The sequence below is a fragment of the Mytilus californianus genome, unplaced genomic scaffold, assembly GCF_021869535.1.
Source record: "Mytilus californianus isolate M0D057914Y unplaced genomic scaffold, xbMytCali1.0.p SCAF_5, whole genome shotgun sequence".
In the NCBI taxonomy this organism is placed as follows: Eukaryota; Metazoa; Mollusca; class Bivalvia; order Mytilida; family Mytilidae; genus Mytilus; species Mytilus californianus.
Window position 1 is genome coordinate 68,350,243 of NW_026262701.1, and position 15,510 is coordinate 68,365,752.

The 15,510-nt window shown below is 30.1% G+C and overlaps 1 protein-coding gene across 1 annotated transcript in view; it reads right to left on the reverse strand.

The window, feature by feature from the left end:
- Nucleotides 1-1,603: 1,603 nt before the first annotated feature.
- The window catches only part of LOC127701269 (phosphorylase b kinase regulatory subunit beta-like), a 64,190-nt gene continuing 50,283 nt past the window's right edge, over nt 1,604-15,510 (reverse strand). The window contains exons 19-23 of the mRNA XM_052205103.1: nt 15,301-15,503; nt 14,482-14,749; nt 12,365-12,472; nt 10,900-10,974; nt 1,604-8,003 (exon numbers count right to left, since the gene is read on the reverse strand). Of these exons, the coding sequence (XP_052061063.1) occupies nt 7,800-8,003; nt 10,900-10,974; nt 12,365-12,472; nt 14,482-14,749; nt 15,301-15,503 (858 nt within the window). The 3' untranslated portion in view covers nt 1,604-7,799. The remainder of the gene's footprint in view (nt 8,004-10,899; nt 10,975-12,364; nt 12,473-14,481; nt 14,750-15,300; nt 15,504-15,510) is intronic.

The following is a 15,510-nucleotide window of genomic DNA, read 5'->3' on the forward strand; positions in this document are numbered from 1 at the left end:
AATTTTGTGGAAATTACAGGAATATAGATCTTGACAATGTGAATATTTATATCCCAGTCAGATTTTCTGTACCTATTAGACATGTAGTTATCATGATATTAGACAAATACTTACACTTTACCTATATGTTCTATATTTAACCATGGTGGCCATGTTTGTTGATGGAGAGCAGTAAAATTATCATACTGTAATTTAGACACTAAGAATCAATATTTAAAGTTTTATTCAAGTCTGTTTAGTGGTTTTGGATAAGAAGATCTTTGAAAGAGTTAAGTGATGAAGGACAAGTGACAGAAACAAGAATGTGTCCATAGTACACGGATGCCCCACTAGCACTAGCTATCATTTTCTATCTTCAGTGGCCCGTGAAATTGGGGTAAAAACTTTAATTCGGCATTAAAATTATAAAGATTATATCATAGGGACATGTGGACATGTGTACTAAGTTTCAAGTTGATTGGACTTCAACTTCATCAAAAACTACCTTGACCAAAAACTTGAACCTGAAGCAGGACAGATGAACGAACGAACGGATGCACAGACCGAAAAACATAATGCCCCTCTACTATCGTAGGTGGGGCATAAAAACTTGTACTAGCCTTCAGCCAATAAAGTATAAATTATCAACTGACACAACATTTATTGTAAAAAATGTTAACATACACAGTAGACCCATACCAAGACTGCAATATTTTTTTTTTATTCAAAAAAATGTGAGGTAGGATTGCACTACAATTCTGGTTGATTTTGTCTTTCTCATTCGTCTTCATTATTTGTCATAAAGAATTTGCTCTCCTGAATCTGACCATATTCTTCATCTGACATTGCATCAAAATATTTAATACTAAATTAAATCAGATGTAGAGTAAATCGAGACTGCTACCACCTTACATGCAACCATACGTTTCCTGCATTATTTTCATACGTTCTTGTTCTTAATATAAAGGTAATATCTGCCACTGGACATAAAGCAACCAATGATCAATCAATCATACAACACAAATGATGAACCAACAGAAATATCATGTGCACTGCAAAGAGAAGACTTGTGAATTGTGAAAGTTCAATTGAAATACTTTTTTGTTTGTCAGTAGGAATACTAGACTGACTGTCCCTTTCTCAAAAATGTTTGTTTTATTATTGTAAATCTATAAACTCAATCTGATGAAATTATACAGAAGGAGGCACACAAATGGTTCATGCAATGCAGAAACTGGAAATCAAACCATCCACTCCTTTAAGGGGAAGTGTAGATGCACTATATGAGAAAAATGCCATTACACAACAACATATATACAAAGCTGTATGAAACAATCTGAATAACTGTGCCCCAAAACTTGCTTGATACCAAACATTAGAATGTGAACAATTGAAAGGAAGTGATTTAATCAAATTATCCCATTTCATCAAAATAATTTTATCAAAACCAGTTTACCTTACAAACTTATGACACCTCTGACTTTCAACAATAGGTCTAATTACCTTTCTTCTCTGTCAAAGATAATTCTCATTATACTTACTGTGAAAATTTATGTAATTTTCAATGGTGGTATACACAATATGTTAATTTTATGCTTACTGTAATAAAATTTGACACAATTAATTCTGATTATTCAATTTAATTATAGATAATAAGAAACTAAAAATAAAAACAACCCAATAAACTGACATTATCTGTTAATATCAGATAACAACTCAAAAACAATCTGTCAAATTTACATACAATGACATTTCACAATACATGTAAAAATTATTTGTCAAAAATCAATAATATTACATTTACATACATAATCTAATAAATCAACAATCAATTCACTGATAGCAACTCAAATTTAAAGGTCACAAAAACAGCTCTAAAAAATATTTTTGTCCTAGAATTAGGTTAAAAGGGACAAAATTGTATTTTTTGCTTTAAATAATGACAAGGGACTTACAAGGATGACAATACTCCTGTTGAAAATAAGGGGAACAAATATCAAGCTTCTATCAATTAAAACTTGTTTTTAAAAGACTTCATCCAGAAATTGTTCTTTTCAAATATTAAGAATTTGAAAAATTTCAAATTAATAAAATTTCTTCAAGTGACATTTAATTAAGGACAGAAGGACCTTTTCATGAATTAACGTTTGAGGTCGTTTAATCGTGGGAATTCAGGAAGAGCCAGTTAAATCGTTGGAAAAACAGGAATTTGTGATTTAATTATATCCTGATGCGGGCAGAGTCATATTATTTTCATGGGAATTCAGGATTTGGCATTTCTTTTCTTAGGAATTAGGAATTAGATCCCCTCCCCCCCATTTATCATGAGATCATATGGAATAAAGATTCAAATAATAAGAAGAAATTAAAATAAGAGGGACTTGTGATATATTTTTGAATTCTATCTTCTTGGAATGTTGGTTAATAGCATTCATAAATTTTGTTAAATAATCATTTATACTTATGTCAAGATGTACTGCATTATACAAATTTAATCTTTCCCCAATATCCATTATTTGCTTTTTTTCTAAAAGGCATATTAATCAAATATAAAACAGTGAAATTTATTATGAGAATATAAAACATTAAGGTTCGAAAACATTATTTAAAAAAAAAGAAAATAAGGTGACTTGAATTCAATAAATATTCATCTTTCAACGCAATTTTTATTTATTGATATTTTTTTTTACATTACTTAAGGAATGACTGTAATATTTTTTCTGTCTATGAAGAAATAACATAAAAAATGTGGTGCACACTGAATAACACACGTAGCGGGTTATTTAACAGTGTGCACCACATTTTTTCTGTTATTTCGAATAGACAAAAAAAATATTACAATCATTCCTTATAATTTAATTCTAAATTCCATTTTTAAGGAGTAAATCATGAAAAAAACGTTGATAACGTCACGGTCACATGACAAAATTATGTCTATGAGCTGATAACAAAATTCTCTCGTCCAATCAGAAGACGTGTTACATCCAAAATTAAATTATTAGCATATATTTGTATAAAAGTAAAAAAGTAAGAACATATGAAAATCTCTCATGTAAAGAAATAAACAATGCAGTACTTTTTTTTTATAGAATATATCATAATTTAGTATTGTAACATGGGAATACATTGTCATTTTTCAATTAAAAAATAAAATCTTCTAAGAAGTGTTATGCTTAGCAAACAATTTATCATTTTCTTTATTTAATACAAGATGAAATAAAGGAAGACAATTTATATAAACATGATAAATGAAAATTCCATCGCTGATAAACAGTAAAACACCCAAAAATGAAATGTTGTCCTTTTGACATTTCTACTTTTCAATAAAAAAAGCCTAAAAGATAAGCAAACCTAAAAGTTTGGTCTATAACAGTTTATATAACTTTTTTCTTCATAAAACTGTGAAACGAAATTGATAGTTTTTAAACAGAAATAAGAAAATGTAAGAATTACTGAAAACGAACAAATGACCATTTACTAAAAATGTACAAATTTAATTTATGAATGAAAAAGATTGGTTTATCAGGTCATCTACTACATGTACATGTAATTGTGTTGTAATATTACCTACAAAAATGTCATTGAACTCAATGACCAGGTACTAATACTTTTAATAATACGGTAAACGACTCAGTAAGTTATGTCTGCCAATTTTGCTACAGGGCAAAGGTCAAAAGTCATTCAGAATTTGTCAGACTACATTTATGTATGATAAAAGAAATTCTTCCTAGCATTACAATCATTACAAAACAAAATTGACAAATTAGGCTGGTAATGGAAATAACTAACAAAATAGATAGAAACTAGGACTAGAAAAATGCTCACAAACAATTCAAGTATGAGCAACAGTTTGACAACAAAATGTATTTGAGTAACATAATATATTAAGAAAATATATCTTGCAGCAAATATTTTGTTAGGTAAGACTGTAACTCATACCTATTAGTGAAACGTCTAAAGGAGAAAATTATAACATGTAGTCATTCTGTAGTTTGAGTGCAATGAAAACCTATAATTAGAAGAAATTATAAAATCTATATTATCATGGAGATCTAACAGATGTCTTGTGAAGGGTGATAATTATTGAGAGATTTATAACCATCTATATTTTGACTAGTTGTTGAGGGTTCCAGGAGCCATTGTAAATAAATTAGCATCATGGCATTATACCAGCTCAATCTGTTAAAAGGCAGTAGCAATAGATACAACTTTTAAAGTACTGTCAATTTAGAAATTATTGCGAGTTTTTTATTTTTGCAAATAATGCGACTGAGTGAGTATCGCAATAATAAGAACTCACATTCTGATATCTGCTATATATATATCTGTTTGCAGATATTTTGAAATCGAAATAATTAATCTCGTATTTTTGTTCATCATTCAAAAATCACATTAATAAATGCACGCAATAATTTCTGAATTTACAGTCGATAACCTTTAGAATAAATCAGGTCTGGTTTGGTTAATATAAACCAAATTGTTTTAAAGAAAATTATCCTTTAGTGTTTCGTCTTGTGTGGCCTTATATATTATGTATATACAAATATTTTCAGTGATGGCATTATCAGATGGAAAATGAGTCATTTGTCACAAATTCTAAATTTTTACTTTTTTTTCAAGAAATATAACAGCCAAACCCAGGTCAGAAACACATGTAGGTGAGATCAAATTGCTTTATATTTTAATACATATAGAAACAAAGGTCAGACTGATTTGATGATGAGAGCTTGGCAGCAAGGATGGAAATAAAATTAAACACTGTTAGGCTAAGCTGTGAACCTCTTAATAATATGTAAGATGCCATCTGCCAGATCTTACCATTGAAAATGACTAGAAACCCTAGAAATACAGGGGCACAAAGTACAGTCCCTGAAAAAATATAGGCAAGTTTTGGCCATTTTTGTTTAGTGATGTAGTTGTTGATTAAATATATGTATGTATCCTCTGTGAACCACAATTAAAACTCCTTGATTGATGATTGGAAATAAATGTGATCCAAATTTTTTTTTAAAAGGTGCACTACTTTATATTGATTACACTTCATGTAGAAGAGTTTAAGCTTGGTCCGTTTATGTATAGTCTAAGAGGACTTTAGAAAATAATATGTTATATATTTCTCGCATTTCGATTGGCTAATGACACATCATTAAAAAATTCAAATTTGATTTATTGTTGTTTCTCTGTCTCTAGATTAAAAACATGTTATATTTGACTACCTGTAGGGTTTCACCAAATCTACCTACACCCTGTGAAAATAATATGTCAAATTATCAAATTTCAATAAAACTTTTTTAAATGATAAAAAAGCTGCTTTCATGTTATATTTTGTTCAAGAATTTCCCTAAAAATCACTTGATTCGTACTTAGTCTGGGATTAAATTTATTATCTGCATTCATATCCGTAGATAACTTATATGATACACTGAAAAAAAACAAAACACAAAACAATTAATCCATGATAAAAAGTCTAAATAGGCGATGCACAACTGCACACAACAGTAAATTCTAACCCGTCTTTGTGTGTGTTGGATTGTTTTGATTCTTATGGACAATAAGTATTTCATGATCTTAGCTATATCAAATAAGATAACAAATAAATAATTAGCACTAATAATCAGATAAAAGACTTATGATTGAAAAAGATGATCTATTAATTGCTTCATAGTTCACCACCACATACCGTCCACTTATAGATCATTACAAAACTTCTTAAACTGACATGTTTTAACAGTCTAAATTTCAAAAATCAAATATAAAGAAATATTGAAACTCTTTGACAACAGTTTAGAACTTACAATTTCATTGATAAATGGGATTCAATATTCAAAGAAAATTTGTATCTAATGAAGATTTAGAAATGAATATCAATTTTACTGAATGCACATTTTCCATCTCTCAAAATATATAAAACATTAACAAATATAATAAACCGAGGAAGTATTCAAGTCACTTCAGAGGAGATTTGCATATTCTCATATAACATCAAATATTCCTGTATCAGTAATGACCTTTATTTGTCTAATCCAAAAAGTCTGTATTTTTTCTTCTGCAAAATGAATTGGGAGGACATAATTTGTCAAATAAAAAATAATTATTAATAATCAAATCTAATAAAATTGACATGATGAGAGCAATTTCAATTTACAAAAAAACAACAACCAAAAGATGCTAACCTATAAGAATACATTTCATTCAACTTCAGAAAAAGAGCAGTTTACTATAATTTTATCTTTTTTGAATGTATTTTTTCTCAAAATTCAGTTATCTATTTATACTGTTTTAACCTTTACTATAAACATTTCAGATCTTCAAACCAATTACCAAGAAATGCAAATTTCTTTATGAACTAACTAAAGACACAATAACTCTTGTGTTTTTGTACAAATACAGGAATCAATACTTTGATACCAAGGTCAATTTGACCTTGACTGTGAGTTTTTGACTACCTTGGATAATTTCATTTCCAATTCTTCTAAATATGAATTTTGAAATTAAGCTGCACTATTAAGAAAAGATAGTTATCATATTAGCATTGTATAACTGAATTTGAAAAAAAAAATAATGTTTACTATAAATCAAAATTTCAATGAGTTCATTAATTAATATAAAATCTTTGACAACAGACAGTAATGCAAGATTAATAAATGTAACATCTGTAGAGATATAGCATAAAAAACAGTGCAATTATGATACCAGTAATTATTTTTGATTTACTGCATTTTGATATCTTCAAATTATTATTTAGATACTTTTTAATTTTTTATGCATTCTGATTTTCAACCTTTTTAAGTCTTAATCAAACCTAAGAAAGATTATTCCTATAGAAAACAATGTTCATGTTTAAACAGAGAGCAGCAAGGTCATCTGTTCTGGCATGATTAACATGATTTAAATTGTTAATATTTAGTTAAATTATATAATTGTTTACACAACCATCAGGTAAAGTTGACCTTAGATAGTCTGGCTATTCTAGTTAGGCCCTTTCAGTTCATATGCTCCCAAATGTTTTACTATTTGGCTTCCCAATACATTTGGTTTTGAGCAAAGTGTTTCTTGTGTCTTGCATATTAAAACTGGTACCAAACATTTTATTACTCTGACTGAAAGATTTGATCTTAATAACTCTTTGATTGCAAAAGCCGAAAGCACAAATCATATTATATATATAAGTTTTTTTCCAGTCTTTTTTTTTTTTATCATAAGTGTATTTGTGCACAGGCAAAGTTTATCACAAGAAAAATAATGAGCTGAATAATGCCAAGCGACAAATAAAGTCTGGACTTATATCGTCGCATAGATCCAGGTAACCAGGTATTAATATATTAGTATGTATATCACAGTCTCTGTACAATCACATTCATTCTTATTACATCACATAACAAACATTGACCACAAACACAGACATGTTTGCTTAAACATTAACTTTACACAAGAAACATTCATTGCATTGGAACCATAGAACTGGTTATAAAAAAGGCATTTGCAAATAAAAATCTATAAAATGAAAAATAATAATAAAAATGTTTCAAAACAAATGGCAAAACAAAACCTTTATGGAGGTTGTGTACCCTTAATTCCTGAATTTGTTCAAAAACAAGTAAACAATTTGCTTCTATTTAAGAATGAAAAGAACTTTGGTGGTTTATTATCTTTCATTCTGCTAGAATGAGAGTCAAATTAAAAAAATAAAACTTTTATAGTAGCTTTTCACTGTGATAATTATCCTTGTGTGACACTCGTGCAATTATAACATATTGAATTATTATTCGATATTTTTTGAGATTCGTTGAGGTTTGTATAAATTCAGCACTAACTGAATATTAAGTAATATGACACATTTCTTCATTTACAAATTTGATCTCTCCTTCTAGAAGAGTTCTGAGTACAGCTTTGGTTATGTAGCTGGTTGTACCATGTTTAACATTTGGAGGAGTGTTAAAGAAAATTCTCATGTCATCTTGTTTTTCAGATCCATTTTCCCTGCTTGCATTTTTCTGGAAATCTTCAAAAGAGTCTTGAATTATCTGCAAAATAATTAAAAGAAAACCTTAATACTTTTCTGATCATGATTGTGCTTACAGTTTGAGCTCTATAACTAGGGGCTCTAAAGAGCCTGTGTCGCTCACCTTGGTTCTTTGTGCATATTCAACAAAGGACACTCTCCAACATTGTAGACAAGAATAGAATTCATGACAAAAATCTGTTTTGTTGATCTTGTATTGCTGATCATTTCATCTGTTTAGTTTCTCTCTATCTTCTTTAGTTTTTGCTCAAAACACAAAAGAGGGTTAAAAAAATCCTCATTTAAGGGCAATCACTCCTATAAAGAGTGACAGTCTACTAACTATATCAGCAAAATTTGACTTGTAAGTAGATCTTGACTTGCTGATCATTTTTGTGACTTAAAGTGTCTATTTATCTATTATACTTTTTTACCATATACTGCAAAATGCAAAAAAAATGGTGAAAATTGTCTTTAAAGGGCAATAACTCCAATAAGGAGTTGTCACAGGATTTCCTTCATTCAGTCTTAACTGTAGATCTTGTCTTACTGATCATTTTTGCTTATTTAAGTTTCTATCTATCTATTATAATTTTTTAGATATAAGGCAAAACAATTGGAAATAAATTGCTTTGCCGAGCGCAGCTGGATACGACCGCAGAGGTCCAACCCTGAACAGTTGGGGCAAAAATTGAAGCAATATTCGCGCTTGATACAGGTCTGAATTTGGATTGTAATTAAATATTTGACACATAAAAGGTTTCTGACACAGAATAACTGTAGTCAAAGAACTTAGAATTGGTTATATGATTTGAATTTATATTCAATTTTCGCTTTTGTGCAATACACTTTGTTGTTGCAAATTGACCCCACCCCTCCCCACAATAAAAATAAAAAATTAACCCCCCACACTCACACACTTTTTTTTTGCAAAAAAAATCATATTTGAAGAATTTTTCTTTTTAATTTCTGAAATATGAAATGAGAAAAAATTAACCCCCCACAATTTCTCCCCCCCCCCTCCTTTTTCCCCCCCAAAAATTCTTTCCCTCAAGAAATGGTCATAATCTCAATTCAAATTTCCAATGGAGTTTGCAACCATAATTACCCATTTAAACTTACCATAGTGCTAACTTAATCTATTTTATAATAGAATTCAAAATATGGTGTCAAATCTTTCATATGGATTTTTTTGTAAAAAAAAAAGATGCAACATTTGCAGATATTTTTACTGGTCTTCCTTTATAAATATGCATTTCTTTAAACATAATTTAAAAGCAGTGTAAGGGAGGTAATCAAAAAGTTGTATTTGGATTACCTCCCTTACACTGCTTTTAACTTGTCTTAATTGTTCATTAACCATTACTTTATTCATAATTCAAAAGTAGTGTAAGGGAGATAATTCAAATGATGTATTTGAATTACCTCCCTTACACTGCTTTAAATTATGTTTTGTACTGGAGTATTTGTCCATTAACCAGGACAACCTTGTTTTCCCCCCTTTTTTGCCCCTAATTCATAAACGATTTGAGCCATAACCCCCCAAAGCAAATCCTAACCATCCCTTTGTAGTATGGAAACTTGTGGTATAATTTCAGAGAGATCCATACACTGTTCCACAAGTTATTGTCTGGAAAAAAGAAAAATGCTTATTTTTGGCCCCTAATTCCTTAACTGTTGGTACCATAACCCCCAAAATCAATCCCAACCTTCCTTGTGGTATTGAACCTTATGGTAAAATTTCATACAGATCCATTCACTTAAACTAAAGTTATTGTGCGAAAACCAATGTGTCTTCGGACGACGACGACGCCACTGCCGCCAACGTCATACCAATATACGACAGCAAAAATTTTTTGTGGTCGTATAAAAATTGTCATCAAAGGGCAATAACTCTAATAAGGAGTCGACTGACGATTTCGACCATTAGACTTATTTGTAGAACTTGTCTTACTGATCATTTTTTTCAATTTAAGGGCAATAACTCCTATAAGTCATCTGAGAGTTTTGACGTATATAGACAATTGGTATAGCTCAACATTCTGAACATTTTTGCTCCAGTCAGATTTTATCTATTTATAACGGTTTTCAAAATAATAGACAAAATTTGCATTTTACCCCTATGTTCTATTTTTAGCCATGTCGGCCATCTTGGTTGGCAGGCGGGGTCATTGGACACATTTTTTTTTTGACTAGATACCCCAATGATGATTGTGGCCAAGTTTGGTTAAATTTGGCCCAGTAGTTTCAGAGGAAACGATTTTTGTAAAAGTTAACGGACGACGAAGCCGACTACCAGGTGAGCTAAAAATAAAGACTCTGACAAACATCTGACAGTTTAATCTTAAGACATTTTAATACTTTCAGTAAGTTGCAATGGTGACCTCTATGAGACTTTAGTGCATATGAATGTAGATATCAAATTGATAAAAGCTCTACCATTCTATTGTTAATGACTTTATGATTATTTAATGAAACAATTTGATGGAACAATGAATCTTAAATATTTTTTTTATCTTTCAAAAGACTTAAGTGAAGATTAAATACATGGTTTAATTGTTCCCTATTAAAGGTTTTTTACAGATAACTAGACTTTTAAAAAAAAAATTTATAATTTTTTTTTAAAAAATTTTTGTACTTTTTCTTTCTCTTTTTTTGTAGTTTTTTTTTTCTCTTTTTCATTTCATTTCTTCCTCAAGATTTTGGAGGGATGAAAAGGGGTGCGTATTATACACAACTTTGTACTATACATGGCTAAATATGGTAATAAGTGAATCAAACATCATAGCTAAGTTACTATAACCCAAATTGTGTACATATTTTCAGTATCCTACAGTTTACAGTTGCATATATTTGGAGAATGATTTGCTAATGTAATTTATAAAATAGTTTTACAATGACTGTTTCTTTATTAATACCTTATCCATATTAGCAGCGTGATCAAATGTAACTTCTGGGTTTCTCTTTAACATGGTCGACACAACCATAAATGCCTAAAATAAACAATACATCCATCTGTAGAAGCATAATATTTAACACAATATTAAATAGTACTTCAAGGGATATCATGAAAGTTGATATATAATCAATGCCAATCTCAAATATTATATACCAAATGATTCACAATAAATAGATGTAATTTTTTATTACAATTTATTTGATAAAGTTGTGTGTGCTTTTCTGGCCAAATTGATTCATATATGGCAATTATATAGAATAACATTCCAGTGAAGTTAGTAACATCTAGAACTTGCTGCAGGACATGAGTGCTAAACTCATCAATGAAAATCTTGTTTCCCTTTTCAAGATGTAGAACAGCGATAAAAGCTTTGATCTTTATTTATATCACCTGGAACACTGTTGTAAACTAATCTATGTTATTAACATTTTGAACTCTAGACCATACCCACGACATCGAGGGTGCGTGACTGAATTAAAGAACCTACGCCTTATTTTTTACTCAGTACTTTTAGCCTAGATTTTTAGAATTTGTATTGTCATTTGGTAAAGTCACGCTGATTATAACGTGCACAGTTATTCCCTGTTTAATGGCGAAGTTCATGTGTGATTATTACCCGTCTTTATAGCAAATCCTGAATACACCCTTTGGTTGTGCGTCTGACAGAGACCTGGAATGGTGTAATTTTTAATTATTATAAAGTTAGACTCTGAGGGCAGTATGTTGACTGACCAGTGCGAAAGCGTATAAGACACGGATCGATAACGGTCTCCAAATTTAGATATTTTCTAAAAAATTGGCGGTTTCTGTGGAAAAAAGATTGTTTCAAAGACAAATTTAGGAAGTACAAAACACTACATTTATACGTCATATCACAAATATTTCCGATTTTGTTTGGTTTCAGAGGAGTTGCGGCTCAATGAAATCGGTCTCTTCCTTTAGTAGTATAGATGATGTGTGTTATTCTTTATGTTTAATTCTACACCTTTGAAGCCAACTTCTTCATGATGACATGTATAGATTTATTTATTTAAATACATGTACTATTAAGTCATTTAATAACATATTTCTTTAAAAGTCTATTACTGTCTTAGAATTCGAATAGGATTTTGGTTAACTTGACTTAAAAAAAAATAAAACTCAGTTCTTTATTTTATCTCAGTTATATATTTTTTTCAAATTATAATTTTTTTCAAAATGCAACGAAACCACAAATCTACCTCTTAAAAAAGTAGTTGTATAATATTCAAAAATGAAATTTCAGTTCCTTTACATAAAGCTAAATAAAACAAATGACAATGGAATTATAATTATCTTCAAAACAACTACTTCCTTAACCATGAAAATTGCTAGCTACCAAAATTGAATGAATTAACATTAAAATAGCTGGGTCACCTTTGACCTAATTGTACTGAAAAAGGTACCTCTACTATAATCTGTCTGTAAGCAGGATCAGCTATCTTACTTAACATCTGTTCTACTAGTAAGGAAAAGTTCAATTCATACATCGTCATATCTGACAAGGTGGGTTGCTGAAAAATAAATCATTTTCAAAAATTTTGGAAAATTGTATTTGACATTGAGGCCATCTTGATCTTGTTGTGTGGTGTAATTCATCTTACTCATAGATGTAGACTTTTCAATAACCTTCAGGATGAGGAATAACTATAAAAGTGCTATTCACCTGGTATATTGTTATTTTGATGTGTACTTTGAGAATATTGACCCCATATCTTTTTCCCTAACCTTACAAGGGATGTTAGTCTTTATGTCACTGATACTGTCTAGACAAATAAATCACCAATATTAAGTCTGTTAATGCTGATTTGCTTTCAATATAAAAATGAGGAGATGCTGCTCACCAAACTTTCATAAAAACATATATTGTTACCGTTATCTATTTTGAGAATGTAAAAGTAATAATTTTCATTATTTTTCATAGCTGGATGTAGCCCCAGAGATTAGTATTCAAGAAATATTGTGAATTGTGGAAAATAATTTCCCAAGAACAATATGAGTATGACCATCACAGTGTTCTCCCCAGAATTTTTTTAAGGCGCAAAATTTCAAGGGCACGTAACTCTATTTTAGAGTGAACTATTGTGACCTGAAGCAATCGGTCATAAATCATTATATGCAATAATGCACGGTATTAATATACATGATAAAGAATAAGAATATATATATGAAATAAATTCATTTTAAACACAAAAAGCATTTATATCACAGTCAATTAAATAAGTCAAAATGTATATATAGTTCAAGAAAAATCCTCATGTTCTTCTGGGCCTTCCAATGCTGAACAGCTTCAGAAATATTTATTTCTTTACTCTCTGTTCCTTCTAGAGATATAGTAACAAGTCTGTTTGTAATTTTGTTGGACAGCCTGTTCCTCATTCTTTATCCTCTTTAGGGTTGAAAACATCATCTGCTTTTCGCTTAACCCATTTCTTCTTTGCAAAGAACATGTTGATTCAGCATTAAAATTGATTATGTTTAAGATGTTTGGTATACAACTTTTTAAAAACAAAAAAAATTGTAATGAACCAGCTAACCAGTGTCTGTAGTTTGACATTACGCTTCTGTGTGTATAATTGTCAAAACGTTTCTTTGGCAGGTAGATATAAACGAAACTTGATAAATTCGTCAAAGTTAAGACCAGTGAAATTCTTTACTAGCGACATTATACAAATGCTGCAGCGATTCCCTACATATATATCCCAATGGACTAATTAATGATCGATGTTAAAAAATGATTTTATTTCTACAACGTGACAGTTGACAGACATATTTTACTTGCAAGCAAAAATTGTTCACTTTCTAATAAAATAAATCACTCCTCGTTATCTTTAATAAAAGTTTATTTTACTTTTTTGACGTACAAATACTCTCATTCATAAATTTCATCGTAAATTAATTTAGTAATGTGTATTCAAATTTATCACATGTATTCATCATGTTCATTGGTCGTGTTAAAATAGATTCTTCTTCTCGACCAATGAATAAATTTGTTACTTAAATGGCCAAGTAATACACACAGAAGATGCGTAAATACAATGTATTTGCGATCTATTTCTTCAATTTTTGCACTGAATTTTTTAAAAACTTTTATTTTCTACTAAAAATATCTATCTTCTTGATGATCATTTACGCTATAACCTGATTACATGGTCTGATAAAGCTGGAACAGGTTAATCAGAGACTTTTGCTAGTTATCAGTTATTGCGCAACATTGACCGACCTCTCAGCAGTGATCAGCAACTTGACAATTTTAACCAACATTTATAATTAAAATGTGAAAATTAACACACTGCGGGATCAAGTTTTAAGGGACAGCGGCCAATTAAGGCGCTGCGGAATCAACGAAAATATTTTGAAGGCGCTGCGGGACCGCAGCATCATATTGGTCTGGGGAGAACACTGCATCAAAATGATGAAAACTGGATACCATTTCATCAAAACATTAACAGTACATCTAGTAAGATCATTGTAGGAAAACAGGCAAAAGTAGTATGCTATTATATATCAAATCTTTTCTTACCTGAGGTAAATGATATCCTGCTAATTTGATACCATTAGGTGTTTTTTCCAATATTTCCCAAACTCTATCATAAAAGTCTTTGGGGGTCCTGTTCAAGGCTCCATCAATTTGTCTTTGTTGTAAAGGAGTCCTACAATCTGTCTCATATATATTCTGCACCAGGACTTGAAGTATCATTTCTTTAATATCACTAGGTGATAGTGAGTGTATATCTATAGGGCCATCTTCTTCTTGCTCTTTCTCTATCTGTATAGCTCTGATAAACCAGCTGAAATTTATATACAAGAACCTTTATTAATTGAAAACTGTATGTTGACCATACTGTGCCTAATTTCTGACTGTTAAAAGTTTCATAACTCTGGAAAATCAAACCAGAACATTTTTAGAAATCAAAAGGGAACCTACATTCACCAATCCAAACAAAAGTGTAAAGTTTGTAGTTATTTGTTCCAAGTATACTAGAGCTAGACTGTGTGACTTTTACTTTTACCAATACCAACAATTGTGTTTCAAGTAAATCAATTCAACCACATTCAAGTTAGTGTACAACATGTGAAAAATTAATGGTGAAAATGTGAAACTTTAATATGACAGTTAAAGTAATGTAACTCTTAGAGACAAACCCAAACTTATTCAAAATCAAAAGGGAGTTTCTATTTATCAATCACAATAACAGAATAAAGTTTTGAGCAAATCAATTTAAGCATAATCTAGTAATTGTGCAATATGTGAAAAATTGCCTTCAATCTGACAAATAACATCTCATATCTCTGAAAAGACAAATAAAAAAAAATATCACTGATCTTTTAATCCTTTTACCCTATTCTAATCTTCAGTATACCATCAAACAATTCAGGTGAAGCAGCTATCAATTTCCCAATTCCTAGAATAAGTTCCTGTTGTAACACTGCCTGTAGTAAATCATACTGAGCACAACGACTATACAAAATGTTCTTCACTTCTCCTGGACTGATGGGTTTATCTATTACTTCTTCTTCATGACCGAACACTCCAACTGTTACCTAAAAT